The 19,070-nt window shown below is 41.8% G+C and overlaps 1 protein-coding gene across 1 annotated transcript in view; it reads left to right on the top strand.

Moving 5' to 3' along the window:
- The window catches only part of LOC125452104 (uncharacterized), a 462,089-nt gene that overhangs the window by 257,199 nt on the left and 185,820 nt on the right, over positions 1–19,070 (top strand). The window contains exon 19 of the mRNA XM_048530109.2: positions 16,762–16,951. Coding sequence (XP_048386066.2) covers positions 16,762–16,951 — 190 coding nt within the window. The remainder of the gene's footprint in view (positions 1–16,761; positions 16,952–19,070) is intronic.

Below are 19,070 nucleotides of genomic sequence, written 5' to 3'. Positions count from 1 at the left end.
TCAGTAGGCTTATTTCTGGGATGAGCAAAGGTTAACCAGGTTAGGCCTGAATTGATTGGAGTTTAAAAGAGTGAGAGTAGAGCTTATTGAAACTTGTAAGATTCTGAGAGGAATTGACAGGCTAGATGCTAAGATGGGCCTCTGCTCTTTGTAGTTTTTATAAATGACTTGGATGAGGAGGTTGAGGCGTGGGTTAGTATGTTTGCTGATGACACAAAGGTTGGAGGTGCCGTTGAAAGTATCGAGGGCTATTGCAGGCTTCAGCGAGACATTGACAGAATGCAGAGCTGGGCTGAGAAATGGCAGATGGAGTTCAACCTGGATAAATGCAAAGTGATGCATTTTGTAAGGTCGAACTTAAATGCTGAATATAGGATTAAAGGCAGGATTCTTGGCAATGTGGAGGAACAGCGGGATCTTGGTGTTCAAGTGAATAGCTCCCTCAAAGTTGCCACCCAGGTGGATAAGGTTGTTAAGAAAACATATGGTGTTTTGGCTTTCATTAACAGGGGGATCGAGTTTAAGAGCCGCGAGGTTATGCTGCAGCTCTACAAACCCTGGTGAGACCACACTTGGAATATTGTGTCCAGTTCTGGTCGCCCTATTATAGGAAAGTTGTGGAGGCTTTGGAGAGGGTGCAAAGGAGGTTTACCAGGATGCCGCCTGGACTGGAGGGCTTGTCTTACGAGGAGAGGTTGACTGAGCTCGGACTTTTCTCTCTGGTGAGAAGGAGGAAGAGAGGTGACCTGATCGAGGTGTACAAGGTAATGAGAGGCATGGATAGAGTCAACAGCCAGAGACTTTTCCCCAGGGCAGGATTGACTGCCACGAGGGGTCATAGTTTTAAGGTGTTAGGAGGAAGGTATAAAGGAGACGTCAGAGGGTGGTTCGTCACCCAGAGAGTTGTGAGCACATGGAATAGTTTACCAGTGGTAGCCGTGGAAGCGGAGTCATTAGTGACATTTAAGTAACTGCTGGACATGCACATGGACAGCAGTGAATTGAGGGGAATGTAGGTTAGGTTATTTTTGGATAAGGATTATTCCACGGCACAACATCGTGGGCCGAAGGGCCTGTACTGTGCTGTACTTTTCTATGTTCTATGATCTCTATGTTCATGTGGCAGTCTACAACTTGGAGGCATTATTTAAAAATAAGGGATCTCCCATTTATTATGGATATACAATGATTTATTTTCTGTCCAAGGGTAAGTGGTCTTTGAAATTCCATTTCACAGAGAGCAATGGAGCCTGGATCATTGCATATTTTCAGGCTGAGTTAGGCAGCTTTCTAATCTGCAAGGGAGCCAAAGGTTCTGGGGTAAAGGCAGGAGAATAGAGTTGAAGCTACAATCAGATCACCACGGTCTTATTAAATGGTGCAGCCGCTTCAATAGGCTGAATGGCCTATACCTGTTCTGATTTCTGATGTTCACCTCAACTGCTTTGGGCATAATGTCCAAGTGTCCTGTTATTCTTCAGAGTTGCTGTTTGGCATTTTCCACATTTAAGGTCCTACATAAGTGCATGCCAATGTTACATTATTAGTTCTTTGAAAAATAAATAAATTGAAATTCATTGCCAAACTAATCCAAATGACCACATGTATTTGTTGATGGAAAATATAAACGTTCTCATTAATGACAGTGAGTAAAAGTGAGGAAACCAATTGCCTCAATTTGATTTGAATTATTTTAACTGAAAGCAAAACATTTATCTTTCATTTGGATGTATTACACACACACACACACACACACACACACACACGGGACAAAGACATTGGACCATCACCTACAGTGTACACCACAGAGCAGAGACTTGCCATGATTGCTGCCCAAAGGTTTCCCTTAGGTGATTCACTAGAATGCAGACTGGCCACAAAATTGAACTTTAATAGCTCCCACTGGCTTTAAGCGACAATAGCAAGTTGTAAATTCATTGTGTTTTTAATGTAGCTAAATATTCTGAGGTGCTTCATACAAGTGTTGTCAGATTACTTCTGCACCAAATCACTTGAGAAGCAGAAGCAAGGGTGCCCAATTGCTGTTAAAATAAGATTTTTCAACAACATCAACGTGCATTATTTGTATTAATGAACAAAATTTGAGACTAAGTGACATGAGATACTAAAATAGATGCCTGAACAGAGATAATAGGAACTGCTGATGCTGGAGAATCTGAGATAACACGATGTGAAGCTGGATGAACACACCAGGCCAAGCAGCATCAGAGGAGCAGGAAAGTTTGACTTTCGGGAAGGGCCCCAATCTGAAACGTCAAACTTGCCTGTTCCTCTGATGCTGCTTGGCCTGCTGTGTAGACGCCTGAACACTTTGTCAAAAAAGTAGGTTTTTTTATAAGAATTACGCTGAAAGAGGAAAGATGGTGTGGTTTAGGTAGGGGAATTCTGGAGTTTAGGCAGCTGATTTCACAGTGGAGCAATGAAAAACACATGCTTACTAAGCCAGAGCTGTAGGAGTTCAAAGGTTGTGGAGCAGTTTTCTGGACAGGATTGCAGAGATGGGGAGCTCTGACACCTTAGAGGAAATTGAAAACAAGGATGCAAATTTTAAAGTCAAAGGTCCAAGGGCTAAGGTCAGCCAGAAAGTGCAGTCAATGGGCTGATGGGATTTGGTGCAAATAAAGTACGGACAACAGTGTGGTATGAATTCAAATTTAGCTGGGAGGCAGCCCAACAGTGCGTTGGAACAGTTGAGTCTTAAATGAGAAACCCATAATTGAGTGGACGTGACAGGCACTCCATTGTGAAAATGATGGTTTCCGTCTGGCAACACAAAACCTGTTTTGGTTTAATATGGAAATGCACTCTGAAATACCCTACACTTTTTATAGTACCACTTCTTTTTGGACATATTGTTAGCAATATTGCCAGTCTAAATGAATTTATTCACATTTTACACACAAGCATGCCTTAACCTCTAACAAAGAAAGATGTTCCGCAACCAGAGTCAAAGGGTACCTTTGGAGCAAATTACTGCAGATGCTGGAATCTGCGCTGAAAACAAAAAAACGCTGGAGCTCACAGTGGGTCAGGCAGCATCCATGGAGAGAAAGCAAGGTAATGTTTCAAGTTTAGATGACTTTGATGTACAGTCATCTAGATTCAAAACATCAGCTTGCTTTCTCTCAATGGATGCTGCCTGACCTGCTTGCTGTGATCTCTAGTGTTTTTTGTTTTCACTACAAAATACCTTATTTCTCCAACCCTAACCTCTTACACCAACGCCAAACTTTTATTAAACACAATGCTCAATTTTTCTCATGCATCACCCATGCCAACCAATGCACCTAATGCATTCTACATAAACCTTCATACATAATCCCTCAAAACCCTGTGCCAAATTAGTGCCTACTTCCTCTCACCACCCCTTTTCCATGCCAATGAATTAAGTACCCAGGTACATAGCAGAATGAATAGAATTCTTCCTCTTAAAATTCTATATTGCAGAAAACACTCTATTTATTTCAAGAAAACACTCTGATTTATTGGCTGTTGGTTTGTTCGCCGAGCTTGGCAAATGAATTGCAAACATTTCGTCTCCAGTCGAGAAGACATCATCAGTGCGCAGGTGGCTGATTCCTCTGGTGCTCGCATTTATATAGGTTGCCTAAGAGTAGTTAATGTTCTCGATTTTGATAGGTAGATATTTTAGTAGTTAATGTTCAAGATTTTGATTGGCAGATATTTTAGTAGTTAATGTTCTCGATTTTGATTGGCAGATATTTTAGTAGTTAATGTTCTCGATTTTGATTGGCAGATATTTTAGTAACCCAAATCAAGTTTGTGTTATGGTTTGTCAAGTCGCCATTTGATTGGCTGTTTGGAGGTTGTTTGATTCGTTTGTCCGCGCCTTGGGTTTGTGGCGTTTGGTCTCTTCCGCGGTTTCCCCAAGCTCGTTGTTCCCTTGTCCGTAACGGTTGGTAGGCTGGATCGATTTTGATGGGCTTGTTTATTGCTTCTTCAGATGAGTACCATGCCTCGATAAATTCCCGTTCTTGTTCGGTATTTCCTTGTGCCAGTACCTTCACGTTGTTCCAGTCGAACTGGTGAACCTCTTGGTCCTCATGGACGGATACCAGTGACATTGGGTCATGCCTTCGGGCGGCGAGCTGGTGTTCATGGATTCTCGTAGACAGCTTTCTTCCGGTTTGACCGACGTAGTGCTTGGTGCAGTTGTTGCATTGAATTTGGTAGATCACGTTGCTTCTTTTCATCAAATCCAGTTTCCCTTTGGGTTTTGATAGTCTGCTCCTGAGTGTATTCATGGGTCGGTAGGCGATGGTTATTCCATGTTGTCGAAATAGTCTTGCTGTCATCTCCGAAATATATGGGAGGACGATTCTCCGGTTTTCATGTTGTCTTGGGGGAATTGTCAATGAACGAATTCTCAGTGTCCTCTGGATGAAGTTTCTCAGATAGCCATTTTTTGTGAAGACTTCATATAGTCGTTTCTGCTCTTTCAATTTGGCTTCTGTGGTATTGCAGTGTGTGTCGATTCGCTTGAGTAGTGTCCAGATACAGCTTTGCTTGTGGCATTTTGGGTGGTTGCTGTGGTAGCTCAAAAGTTGATCTGTGTGAGTTTCCTTCTTGTAGACTTCAGTTTGGAGTTGTCCGTTCGGTATTCGGGTGACGAGAACATCCAAAAACGCCAATTTGTTATCAGTCTCGGTTTCCATTATAAAATTGATGCCGTGAAAGACGTTCGTTTGTTCTGACCAATTCGCTTTTCTTGATGATGGTGAATGTGTCGTCTACGTAGCGAACCCATGTTTTGGGGTTGAGCTCCAGTAGGATGATCTGTTCCAGTTTTTGCATTGTGACTTCTGTGATGAATCCCGAGATGGGAGATCCCATGGGTGCTCCCCGCAGTTGCTGGTAATGCTCTCCCTCGACTTCAAAGTAAGTCATTAGGCAGAGATCAAGGAGTTCGCAGATATCTTCCTTGCTGAGTGGTCCATGCATGGCCCATCGGCTGTCCAACAGGTCAGTGACTGTGGCTTTGGCGGAGTTGAGGTCCACTGATGTAAAAAGGGAGGTTACGTCGAATGATACCATTATCTCGTCTTCCTTGATTTGTACGCCTCTCGGCTTTTCTAATTGAGTACGGGGATTCATTGATAAAATGTTTCACCCGTTTCCATAGTTCCTTTATAAATTGTAGGTTGGTGTTTTTGGAAGTGAGACAATTGGTCGTAGAGGTATTGTTTCCTTATGTACCTTTGGGAGTCCGTAGAATCTAGCAACTTCCGAATCGCGTGCTCTCATCCTCCAGTGTTCTTCTTTGGTGATTTTGTTTAGTTCTTTGAGTTTCTTTAGGGTTTTGTTCATTTTGTTTGCATGTTTTGTGGTTTGATTGGTTTCTAGTCGGCGATAGGTATTTGTGTCGTTGAGTAGTTCTCTTGCTTTATCGATGTATTTATCGGGATTCATCGCAGAACAAACGAACTACTGAACAACATCTTTCACGACATCAATTTTACAATGGAAACCGAGACTGATAACAAATTGGCGTTTTTGGATGTTCTCGTCACCCGAATACCGAACGGACAATTCCAAACTGAAGTCTACAAGAAGGAAACTCACACAGATCAACTTTTGAGCTACCACAGCAACCACCCAAAATGCCGCAAGCAAAGCTGTATCTGGATACTATTCAAGCGAATCGACACACACTGCAATACCACAGAAGCCAAATTGAAAGAGCAGAAACAACTATATGAAGTCTTCACAAAAAATGGCTATCCGAGAAACTTCATCCAGAGGACACTGAGAATTCGGTCAGTGACAATTCCCTCAAGACAACATGAAAACCGGAGAATCGTCCTCCCATATATCAAGAATATTTCTGAGATGACAGCAAGACTATTTCGACAACATGGAATAACCATCGCCTACCGACCCATGAATACACTCAGGAGCATACTATCAAAACCCAAAGGGAAACTGGATTTGATGAAAAGAAGCAACGTGATCTACCAAATTCAATGCAACAACTGCACCAAGCACTACGTCGGTCAAACCGGAAGAAAGCTGTCTACGAGAATCCATGAACACCAGCTCGCCGCCCGAAGGCATGACCCAATGTCACTGGTATCCGTCCATGAGGACCAAGAGGGACACCAGTTCGACTGGAACAACGTGAAGGTACTGGCACAAGGAAATACCAAACAAGAACGGGAATTTATCGAGGCATGGTACTCATCCGAAGAAGCAATAAACAAGCCCATCAAAATCGATCCAGCCTACCAACCGTTACGGACAAGGGAACAACGAGCTCGGGGAAACCGCAGAAGAGACCAAACGCCACAAACCCAAGGCGCGGAGAAACGAATCAAACAACCTCCAAATAGCCAATCAAATGGCGACTTGACAAACCATAACACAAACTAGAGAATGGGAACTGCAGATGCTGGAGAATTCCAAGATAATAAAATGTGAGGCTGGATGAACACAGCAGGCCAAGCAGCATCTCAGGAGCACAAAAGCTGACGTTTCGGGCCTAGACCCTTCATCAGAGAGGGAGATGGGGAGAGGGAACTGGAATAAATAGGGAGAGAGGGGGAGGCGGACCGAAGATGGAGAGTAAAGAAGATAGGTAGAGAGAGTATAGGTGGGGAGGTAGGGAGGGGATAGGTCAGTCCAGGGAAGACGGACAGGTCAAGGAGGTGGGATGAGGTTAGTAGGTAGATGGGGGTGCGGCTTGGGGTGGGAGGAAGGGATGGGTGAGAGGAAGAACCGGTTAGGGAGGCAGAGACAGGTTGGACTGGTTTTGGGATGCAGTGGGTGGGGAGGAAGAGTTGGGCTGGTTGTGTGGTGCAGTGGGGGGAGGGGACGAACTGGGCTGGTTTAGGGATGCAGTAGGGGAAGGGGAGATTTTGAAACTGGTGTAGTCCACATTGATACCATATGGCTGCAGGGTTCCCAGGTGGAATATAAGTTGCTGTTCCTGCAACCTTCGGGTGGCATCATTGTGGCAGTGCAGGAGGCCCATGATGGACGTGTCATCTAGAGAATGGGAGGGGGAGTGGAAATGGTTTGCGACTGGGAGGTGCAGTTGTTTGTTGCGAACTGAGCGAAGGTGTTCTGCAAAGCGGTCTCCAAGCCTCCGCTTGGTTTCCCCAATGTAGAGGAAGCCGCACCGGGTACAGTGGATTCAGTATACCACATTGGCAGATGTGCAGGTGAACCTCTGCTTAATGTGGAATGTCATCTTGGGGCCTGGGATAGGGGTGAGGGAGGAGGTGTGGGGACAAGTGTAGCATTTCTTGCGGTTGCAGGGGAAGGTGCCGGGTGTGGTGGGGTTGGAGGGCAGTGTGGAGCGAACAAGGGAGTCACAGAGAGAGTGGTCTCTCCGGAAAGCAGACAGGGGTGGGGATGGAAAAATGTCTTGGGTGGTGGGGTTGGATTGTAAATTGCGGAAGTGTCGGAGGATGATGCGTTGTATCCGGAGGTTGGTAGGGTGGTGTGTGAGAACGAGGGGGATCCTCCTAGGGCGGTTGTGGCGGGGGGGCGGGGTGTGAGGGATGTGTTGCGGGAAATACGGGAGACGCGGTCAAGGGCGTTCTCGATCACTGTGGGGGGAAAGTTGCGGTCCTTAAAGAACTTGGACATCTGGGATGTGCGGGAGTGGAATGTCTTATCGTGGGAGCAGATGCGGCGGAGGCGGAGGAATTGGGAATAGGGGATGGAATTTTTGCAGGAGGGTGGGTGGGAGGAGGTGTATTCTAGGTAGCTGTGGGAGTCGGTGGGCTTGAAATGGACATCAGTTACAAACTGGTTGCCTGAGATGGAGACTGAGAGGTCCAGGAAGGTGAGGGATGTGCTGGAGATGGCCCAGGTGAACTGAAGGTTGGGGTGGAAGGTGTTGGTGAAGTGGATGAACTGTTCGAGCTCCTCTGGGGAGCAAGAGGCGGCGCCGATACAGTCATCAATGTACCGGAGGAAGAGGTGGGGTTTGGGGCCTGTGTAGGTGCGGAGGAGGGACTGTTCCACGTAACCTACAAAGAGGCAGGCATAGCTGGGGCCCATGCAGGTGCCCATGGCCACCCCCTTAGTCTGTAGGAAGTGGGAGGAGTCAAAAGAGAAGTTGTTGAGTGTGAGGACGAGTTCAGCTAGGCAGATGAGAGTGTCGGTGGAGGGGGACTGGTCGGGCCTGCGGGACAGGAAGAAGCGGAGGGCCTTGAGGCCATCTCCATGCGGAATGCAGGTGTACAGGGACTGGACGTCCATGGTGAATATGAGGTGTTGGGGGCCAGGGAATTGGAAGTCCTGGAGGAGGTGGAGGGCATGGGTGGTGTCACGGACGTAGGTGGGGAGTTCCTGGACCAAAGGGGAGAAAATGGAGTCCAGATAGGTGGAGATGAGTTCGGTGGGGCAGGAGCAGGCTGAGACGATGGGTCAACCAGGGCAGGCAGGTTTGTGTATTTTGGGAAGGAGATAGAAACGGGCCGTGTGGGGTTGGGGAACAATGAGGTTGGAGGCTGTGGGTGGGAGATCCCCTGAGGTGATGAGGTCATGAATGGTGTTGGAGATGATGGTTTGGTGCTCGGGTGTGGGGTCATGATCGAGGGGGCGGTAGGAGGTGGTGTCGGAGAGTTGGCGTCTGGCCTCAGCGATGTAAAGGTCAGTGCGCCATACTACCACTGCGCCACCCTTGTCTGCGGGTTTGATGGTGAGGTTGGGGTTGGAGCGGAGGGAGCGGAGGGCTGCCCTTTCTGCGGGGGAGAGGTTGGAGTGGGTGAGAGGGGTGGAGAGGTTGAGGCGGTTAATGTCTCGACGGCAGTTGGAGATGAAGAGGTCGAGGGAGGGTAGGAGGCCCACAAACTTGATTTGGGTTACTAAAATATCTCCCAATCAAAATCGAGAACATTAACTACTAAAATATCTGCCAATCAAAATCGAGAACATTAACTACTAAAATATCTACCTATCAAAATCGAGAACATTAACTACTAAAATATCTACTAATCAAAATCTTGAACATTAACTACTCTTAGGCAACCTATATAAATGCGAGCACCAGAGGAATCACCCACCTGCGCACTGATGATGTCTTCTCGACTGGAGACGAAATGTTTGCAATTCATTTGCCAAGCTCGGCGAACAAACCAACAGCCAACCAATTTACCCAAGCTACCAATATTTTGCAACATCTCTAACTCTGTTTTATAAAAGCACATTTTGATATATGTTGGCATTTCTTGACATGTAACTTACACACATTTCTTAATAGGTCTTGATAAGTCATAGTTCCAAAGGCTTTGTGCACCTTCTACACATAACCTTCTCCACTGATAATAGACCCAACAGGGCACCTAGAGCCCACTCCAAAGGATAGTTAAAGTACCCCTCAACCACTTGCCCCCCAACCAAAGGATCCTTGACCCTCACCTCAGTGTCCCCTGGGACTATACTTGCAGAGATATCTCTCCAAAAGTGTATCTAGGCTATCCAAAAGAAATGCATTGGAACCAGATCTGCTTTATCTGGTCTGATCTGCACACTCTGGCTACAATCCAGGCAAAATTGTATATTGGTGAAGGAAGCTAATCATTTAAAAGCCAGCTGCTTCCAGTAACCGCACATGCGCAAAGCACAGTCTATCTCCAATCTTCAAATCACGCCCCCCCACCCCCAACCCAGTCAGCCCCCTTTAAAATGAGAAATGCCAAGTCTGGAGATGGGAGTTGAGATTCCTAATTTCTTCAGGCAATTTTGCTGCAACTTAAACGCATTGCATCATGCCAAAAATGGGGGTCTAAATTTAATGACGGAGACTTTATACCCAAACTTATCTTAGAACGTTGTATTTATTGTCTTTTTACATGAAACTGAATAAAAGAAATTTCATCTGGACCTTAACTTTTTTTTTATTGTTTTGCATGATTTTTTCTTTGTGATATAAATTTTAAAATGTAGATTCAATCTCAATCTTATTCAGTGCAAACCTATCATTGCAGATGGGTGTGTTACAAGTGGTATCGATCCAAAGTTGTTTTGTGCAGGAAACCTTTGTTCAAAAGGAATTACTTTTTTTTATTTTCCTAATTCATAAACATAGCTCTGTGAACATTACCTGAGAAAGACTAGGTAAAAGCATCTGAGAAATTGCCTCTTAACAAGAATCTATTGATCATCTTCAATCAAAAGAACATGTTTGACATAACATTACCTGCTAGTTTGAACATTAGGTACATTGTGTTATAGCCCTGGGCAGTTGTAAGTCTGCCAAAGGGGTTGTAAATAAAGTGTGCTGCTGATCGTGCTGGTGCCTCAACCAATTAAGGAAGAACACAAAAAATTAAAGAAACTTGTTTATTATGGAGAATTAGAGGTGTTGAATTTAGCATTTTTGCAATATTTATTTATTGTAAATGGTCAGGAATTATATAATTCTCTTAATAATTTTCTGTTTTGTTTACAATGATTGCTGCATTCAAATTTATTTTGAAAACTGACACCTAATAATGTTTAATGCTATGTTTAATCTTTAACATTATCTCTAAAAAAATCATGTGGCATGTTTAAAATTGGAGGGCCAGGGATTGGGCAGGGAGTTGTAGGGAAGAAATTGAGATGTGGCCATTTTTGGGTGTAGTGGGGGATGTAGCATATACATTACCTATGCCGCTGTAGTGCCAGTTTGTTGACAAGTCATTCGTAGTATCAACTGAGGAGAGAAATAGAGGCCAGAGCATGAGGAGGGTGAGTTTAAAGGATGAGGTGTTTTGGGAAGCACAGAATCTGTATAAATGTGGGATGTGGTTGTTTCTGGAAAGAGCAGCATTTATTGCCCATTTCTAATTATCCTTGAAAAGTTTATTCTGTTAGCTTCCCTTTTGAATATGACTGAATGTTTTGTATAATTATACAGTATTTGTGTTTATTTGCATGCAGATGGTGAGCGTTAACTAGGGATTCATTTCTGTGCTAACAAATGAATACAGATTGAAAGTATTGGTGTTAGGTTAAGAAGTGCATGTTGGTAATATGTAACTGCAAATAAATGCTCAAACCTGTAGAAAGCCTAACTCCAGTTTCATACTTTACAAGCTACCTTTCTGAATTATAACATTGTAGCAGAGCGCAGTTGCATAAAAAGTGAAGGTTAGAAATTATTTTCAGAAGGACAATGAGAATTCTACTAGCCATTGTGGAAAATGGTAGGAAGTTAGTATTATTTGGCAGCATATGATTAGTTTCCAATGAATTTCAATAAACAACATATGTTATGTCCTACGGAAGACACAGCAGGCTATGGCCTTGGTACTGTTGCCTCCTTTAAGTGGTAAAATAAAAACTAAAGTATTTTATGAGCTGGACCCCTGTGGCTTAGATAGTGATGAAGATTTGGATTGTCTGTTACAGGTCTTGGATGACAGTTACCCAAAAGGTACTGCAGAAATCTTGTAAACTATTGTCAGTTTTTGATACTACACTGCCACTTTCAGACCTTGTATTCATCCTGCAGTCCCTGGTTTTCTCCACAAAAGCTGAAAGAGCCTCAGACCTGTTGGACAATTGATAAGGCTGCGTTGTATCCACTTCTACCTTCTCATTACCTACTTAAGTCTCACTTGCAGTTGCACCTTCCTGTCCTTGTTCATGGAACAAAGTGGATGAACGAGGGGTGCCATCATCTATTGAATCAAAGTGTGAGGATAACATCTCCCTCGGTCAATGTATTGCATTTTGACTGAACTGTACACTGACTCTGAGCCAAGTTCCTTGAGTTACAGATACTTACTTGCAGATGACTTTGCCTTGGATTACAATGGCGGCCATGAGTTTCCACAAACTGCAGCTGCAACATATCATCTCCCCTGCCATCTTCATTAATTTTTGATCAGTTTTTTTAAATTAACTAATTAATTAACTTACTTATTCGTGTTACCATTATTAATTTTAATCACTACCTCTAGCCTTGCCTTTGCTTATCTTCTTATTTCAATATTGTTCACTTTACCACTTGACTGTTAGTCCAAACTTCTAGATTCCCAATCGATTAATGTTATTATCTTGCTACTATTCTTCTGCACACATTATTTGCATCTGCAGGAACCCTAATAAATGTTTCAGGCATGCACTGCACAATGATTGACTATGTTGCATTCTGAATTATAAAATCCTGTATGTTTAAACAATCAAACTGTTTTCAGCAATAGTTGTAAAACCTTTGACAAAGACGAGCAACAAATGTTTGCATTCAGTTAAGTACTTAGCACCGTTGTTCCCAAACTTTTCAGTAACATGGCACATTTCAGTGAGACAAACAATTTCATGGCACACCCATATTTTTCAGCTGAATTGATTGTTCATAAACATCACATTTACTTTCATTTACTGTGATTATGCTAGTGGTTTAACCATAAAATATTGTCTTGGGGAAAGCTATACTTGTTTTCCAATGACGTTCATTAACTTTGTACAAAATTTCAGACTTGAAGAATTCTTATGGAGCACCACTAAAAACTAATGATTTAGAAATCCAAGTCTTCTATGTAATAGTAGAAGACATAAGTTTAAACATTTCTGTGACTGTTGATTTATATTAATCATGGTGCTGTATAATCAGTAACTCTATGTTTCTTCCAGACAAAACAGTACAAGTGTTTAGAAAATGATTGGTTAGGTTTTCATTCCATTTCATATTTATTGATTTGCAGTTCAGTATTTTTACTCTAGATTACAATCTCACCGTTCTTGTTAAAGTTATGGTGACAAGGGAGGAATCTTGATCACTTGAAAAGTTTAAAATTGATAATGAGGTATTAGATAAGCTGTTGGTATTTAAAATTGACAAGGTATTGGAACCAGATGAGATGCATCCAAGGATGTTGAAGGAAGGGAGAGTGGAAATTGCAGAGACAATAGCAATAATCTTTCAATCTTCCCTGGATTTGGGGGTGGTGCTGGAAGATTCAAAGATGGATTAAAATAAGGATTCAAATCCTTTTTCAAAGATAGTAAAAATACGTCCAGCAATTAGAGTAGTCAGTTTGCTGTTGGTGAGGAAACTCCTAGAAACAATTATTTGGGTTAGAATTAATAATCGTATGGAAAAATGTGGCTTAATTTGGAACAGTCATTATGGATTTGTTAAAGGAAAATTAGATCTAATTAATTTGCTCGAGTTTTTTAAAGAGTTAACAGTGAGGAGTTGACAAAGTCAAGGCCATTGATGTCATCCATGGACTTCCAAATGATGTTTGATACAGTACCATGGAACCATGCAACAGACTTTTGAGGAAAGATACAGGTCATGGAACATAATGGACAGTTGCAATGAGGGTAAAAATTAGCTGAGGGATAGGAAAAGAAAGGAATAGTTTTTTTTTGGACAGAGTAACTAGAAAGAAAATGTTCCCACCCATAGTTAAATCAAGAACCAGAGAGCAAACTTCTTCACAAAGCAAGTAGCTAAGATATAGAGCACACTGCCTTGAAGTGTGGTGGATGCAGGTGAAATTGAGGCACTCAGGAGACCAATACATTATTATATACACAGAAATAATATGCAGGGTTGAGGAGAAAAGGCAGGAAATTGGTGCTACTTCAATTGCTGAAAGAGTTGATACACATGTGATGGGCCGAATGCCCTCTTACTGCCCTGTAGCAACTCTGCGATTCTGTGGTGTTCATTTTAGCTAGTTAACCTTTGCTGTGAACTGCATTGTTATTATCTTTTTTTGGCAAGAAATTTGTCTTGAATCTGTGAGATCATTTGAAATTTGCAGTAAATGAAGAAACTGTCCTTTTCAGATTAGATATATGTTGCACATTGGCAAACTTTTATTCAAGACTTTAACGTTAATTCATTTGGGTAAGATGATGTTAGCTTTTCTATGTCCCAGAAATATAGCGCCATCTATTGCTGTATTCAATGCGTCAGTTATTGCAATATCCCCTTCTTACTTGAGAGAATACCATCAGCAAGGAAGTTCTAGATATCATAGAAAACTTGATTGTTGTGACAGAGCTGAAAGTTAAACCCGCAGTAGAGGATCTTAACAAAGCTATTTAGTCATTTACCATGGACAGTACTCTGAGCACTGATGTTATACTGCCTGAAGTTTTCATGGATAGAACCGAGCATTCTAGCAGCAATTTCATGAACTTGTCTCTGCTGGAGGGAGGAGGCAGCCTCCAAGGATATGTATGATGTGAAAATTGTGATCTTGTACATGACAAGGGTGACCACAATGAAAGCAATAACTAAAATGAGACACTCTGCTAAGTGTCTTGAGAAAAATATTTGCCCATGCCATGTTGGCCTTGTCAGGGTGAAAATCCTGGCTGGTACAAAAATCTGAGAGGAAGAATGGCCTAATGACAACTGTGGTTTATAAATGCCCTTAAGAGATAGAAATCTGCCTTTCTTACCTGACCTACCTGTAACTTCAGATTCAAAGCAATGTGGTTGACTCTTAGCATTTCTCTGGACGGCAAGGATAGGTAATAAGCGCTGGCCTAGACACTGATGTCCACATCTCATGATGGTAAAATCACATATATTGCAAAAGCTGCAGATGTTATGCCCAAGTTCAGTATGGGAATTTGAAACAGTGACATGGCCAAGTCACCAAACTGAGAGTCTAACAAGCACATTTCTTCAGTGCATTCTTCCACAGTGGTTAGACTTGGACCATGTATGCCAGTCAAAAGAAAGGGCTTAATAATTTGCACCTTCACTCTTAGATGACCTTCAGAATTTCTTGCGTATCTATGTCACTTCCTCATCCAATGGCAGTTATCCTGGCTTGACCACATTTATTCAAATGATGACGTATACCAAAACACTATCAATAATATGAACTTTGGGTCACAACTTCCTGGAAGCTAAAACGACACCTGCAAATGAGAGATGAAGATGGTAAATATTGATGCTGACATTTGGGAGCCATTTGCCAATTACTGTGACCTCTTGCAGATGACTGTTTGGGGATCATTTGGAAGAGGCCAGTAAATAGGAAGCCTCAACTGACAGAGAAGAGGTATCAGAGAAAACAGAAGCCAGCGAATCCTGCATCATCTTAACCTATTTAAAGATAATAAAATGTGAGGCTGGATGAACACAGCAGGCCAAGCAGCATCTCAGGAGCACAAAAGCTGACGTTTCGGGCCTAGACCCTTCATCAGAGAGTCTCCAGCATCTGCAGTTCCCATTATCTCTCATCTTAACCTATTGTCTTCTTTGATGCAGCAGAAACTGCAAGGCTAGAATTGAACTTTTGAGCCATAGCAAGCAATCCTTAACACCAAGCTGGCCACCACAGTGCAAACCAATGTTCCACATGACAAAAGCCAGCTAATGCATGCTATGAGTAGACCCCTCAAGTCTACTTGGTCATTCAGTTAGATCATAACTGATCTAGGTCTGAACTCCACTTTCCCACTTGTTCTTACTTAGAACATAGAAAAATACAGCGCAGAACAGGCCCTTCAGCCCTCGATGTTGTGTCGACCTGTGAGCTAATCTAAGCCCATCCCCCTACACTATCCCATCATCATCCATATGTTGTTTACAGTCTTTCTCAAATTAGAATATATTCAATGACTTACCTTCCACAATTCACTTTGTTCAAAAATTCTAAAGATTGATGACTCATTAAGAGAAGAAATTTATTCCTTACCTCTCTCAGAAGTGGACATGCCCTTATTCTGAAACTACTAGCTTTAGGATTAGTGGCCTGTATTGATTGTGTGACTGACTACTCTTTTGCAACTCCAAGTATCTCATGATCACAGATAGCCTAATTCACCTTTAGAAGAATGATCATGGCTACCAGACCCTCCTATCCCACGGTCAACTAATCCCCATTGGGTCACTCCCTTCTCAACAGATTGAATGTCTCCAAAGCTAATGCTGTATAGACTTTCTACCCTCAATAGCCACTATGTTCTGTTGCATAAGCAGCTGCCTGAACCTTCAGACCTTTATGCAATAACTTTAAATGGGTTCATCTCCTTTAAAGATACCTCACTACTCAGATGATTGCAACACTTCATGGTCTCTTTGCCAAAAAAACAAAATCACTTTCTTTCCTTTAATGTTTCTACCTACTAACCTCATCCCACCCCCTTGACCTGTCCGTCCTCCCCGGACTGACCTATCCCCTCCCTACCTCCCCAATTATACTCTCCTCTCCACAATCCAACTTCGATCCGCCTCCCCTCCTGTCCCTATTTATTTCAGAACTCTCTCCCCATCCCCCTCTCTGATGAAGGGTCTAGGCCCAAAACGACAGCTTTTGTGCTCCTAAGATGCTGCTTGGCCTGCTGTGCTCATCCAGCTGCACACTTTGTTATCTCAGATTCTCCAGCATTTGCAGTTCCCATTATCTCTGCATTAATTGTTCTGAGTTTGTACATTGCAGTTGATCTACTGCTAAGGAGAATCAACAAGAAATCCTATTTCTGATTGCTGTTTCATTATGCTTTTGGGGAATGCATGTAAAGGGGACAGGATTTGGCTCAGTGGTGTTTTCCTTAACAGTGGGGTAGCTGACAGTGATCAAGTCTTGCACATTTATATGACTAGCATTGAACAGAATACCTATGGGAACTATACCTACCAGAGAATTAATGCTTTCAGATACGAACGGGAGAAAACAAGTGACAAAAATAAACATAAAATTCGTTTCAGCTTGTGTATTTGCATCCACTATTAAAATCTTGGAATACTATTTTATGGTATTAATAGGACGATGCAAGATAAATGATTTCTCCGTCTAACTATAGCTCAAGAGCTTGCCAGTCGAGAACAAAAGCTGATTTTAATGGAGTCGAACTTACAAACCACTGAGAAGCAGCTCAATGATCAGATAACTGAGGTAGTCCATCAAGAGCAAAGGCAACACAAATTACATACTGAACTTGAAACACTTAAAAAGCACCTTGAAACTACCAATGAAGAGATTACCAAGTACAAGTGAGTTTTTGTTCTTTTATAGCTATTTTCTCTGTTTGCTGATTTTAATACTATAATGACTTTATTATTAAATGGCAATTGTTTCCTTTTCTTATTATTTAAGTAAAGCTTCATATCCTATTCAGTTCTTATACACAGATCCTTGAAGATAGGTGGCAGGTAGATAAGATGGTAAAGAGGGTGTAAGGGATACTTAGCCAAGGTACAGAATACAATCGTGGGAGGTTGTGTGAAACTGTATAAAATGCTGGTTCGGCCACAACCTAGGTACTGAGTGCAGTTCTGGTCACTTCTTTAGGGAAAGGCGTGCTTGCATTAGAGAGGGTGCAGGAGAGTTTTGCCACAATATTGTCTGTTCTGAAAGATCTAAACTATGAAGAAAGCTTAAGTATAATGGGCCTGCTCTTTGAAGCACTGAAGGTTAAGAGACTACCTGATTGAGGTATAGAAGATTATAAGGGGCATTGACAGGGTGTATAGGAAAGCACATTTTTTAGTTAAATGGTTAGCACAGTACATAGTTCTAACAGGTAAGAACCTAAAATAGTTAGAGACAAAAAGACTGCAGATGCTGGAATCCAGGTAGAAACACCGGAAATTAGTATTTGCATAGTCAGAGTTGGGAAGACATGATATGCCAAATGGCTTCCTTTTGAACTGCAGATATCTATGAGTCCACCTACAGTTAACTTCATTTTGTATCATCTCCTTGCAACACGTAGGCACAAATGCCTTAACTATCAAATCAAATTTAAAAGATCCTATAGCTCTCTTTCCCTTAAACCATTTCCAGCTTGTGGATATTGCTTTTATAGTTCTCACATTTTAATTGTTGTAATTCATTCTTTTCATTACAAGCTTTATAAATTCTTATTGATTTATTCAATCAAATCACTTCCTGATACATTATTCCATGTTCTCAAAACAAGACACATTTACTATTCCCAGCTTTTCTTTTCATTATTACCATTCTATCCCATGCATGAGTCTTAGAGGACATCTACCGTCCAATAAAAAGATTTTTACATTCTTTTTAAAAACAGAAATCAGGCATTCCTATTTGATTTCAGGCCCTGGCATTTCTTACGTGTTCATTTTTTTTCAGTTAGTTATCTCAGGTTTCCAAATATAACTTTCTATTCCTTTAGACATTTCACATCTCAAAAATATTCCAGATTCAACTAATAGTCTCCCTTTAATGTTGGAACTCTTTTAAAAAACTCATTGCTGCCCAGAACCTATGTATATTTTCAACTTGTTATCATTACAGAGTGCCCTATAGATTCAGACATCAAAGAGAGATGTCCTTCTCCAAACATTAGCCAGCACACCAGTGTGGTCTTTATTTCCCTTTTGCTTCTGTTCTTACTGACAATGTGAATGAAGATTTAACCCTTTACTAAATACTGTTGATTCAACACATTCAGCTCCCCACTTTTGTTTATTCTTGTGTGAGTTTGTTGATTTTAACACTGTCCTCCACCAATGTTTTACAGGGTTCAACAGTTCTTGTTTTGCTCCTTGCACTTCCACTGGCCTCGGCATTTCCTACCTAGCTATAGTGATATTCCTATTTATCCTATGAATTTACATTTCCCAAATACTGAATCCCCTGCTTTCCTACCTAAGCTCTTCCCAGGCTTTCTTTAAAAGCAACTGCTTCCATCAGTTTAAGGATAAAGAGAAAAACCCTATTTTTTCTTTAACGGCTCCTGACGCGATCAAAAGATCATTCATAAATTTGATCACTTAAACTTAATGTAAGTTTCCCATTGAGTGCTTGATATAGGAACATTGATCAAGTTATTTATTAATCTCAATTCAGAAAGAATTATGTGCAGACTTGGTGATTTTAAATAGCACTTCTTTATCAGAGAAACAAGGAATCATAATTAGTTTAGAGTGCTCCCATTCCAAACTTCTAATCCAAAGTTGACGTCTGCAAATTTAGTAATTTTACACATCTAGCAATGTGGAAGTGCATCATGAAACTAAAGGAGAGCTGTCAGCACAGAGTGTTAACTCTTTGTAATCTGAAAAAGTCACCAAGTCATACCAAGTCATAATTTTATGTACTTGTTTTTAAAAATTGCTGAGAGCTATTATTTCAAAGACTTTT

This window comes from Stegostoma tigrinum, chromosome 5, assembly GCF_030684315.1.
Source record: "Stegostoma tigrinum isolate sSteTig4 chromosome 5, sSteTig4.hap1, whole genome shotgun sequence".
Taxonomy (NCBI): domain Eukaryota; kingdom Metazoa; phylum Chordata; class Chondrichthyes; order Orectolobiformes; family Stegostomatidae; genus Stegostoma; species Stegostoma tigrinum.
The sequence above is the reverse complement of the archived record's forward strand: the minus strand, read 5'-3'. Positions and strand labels throughout refer to the sequence as shown.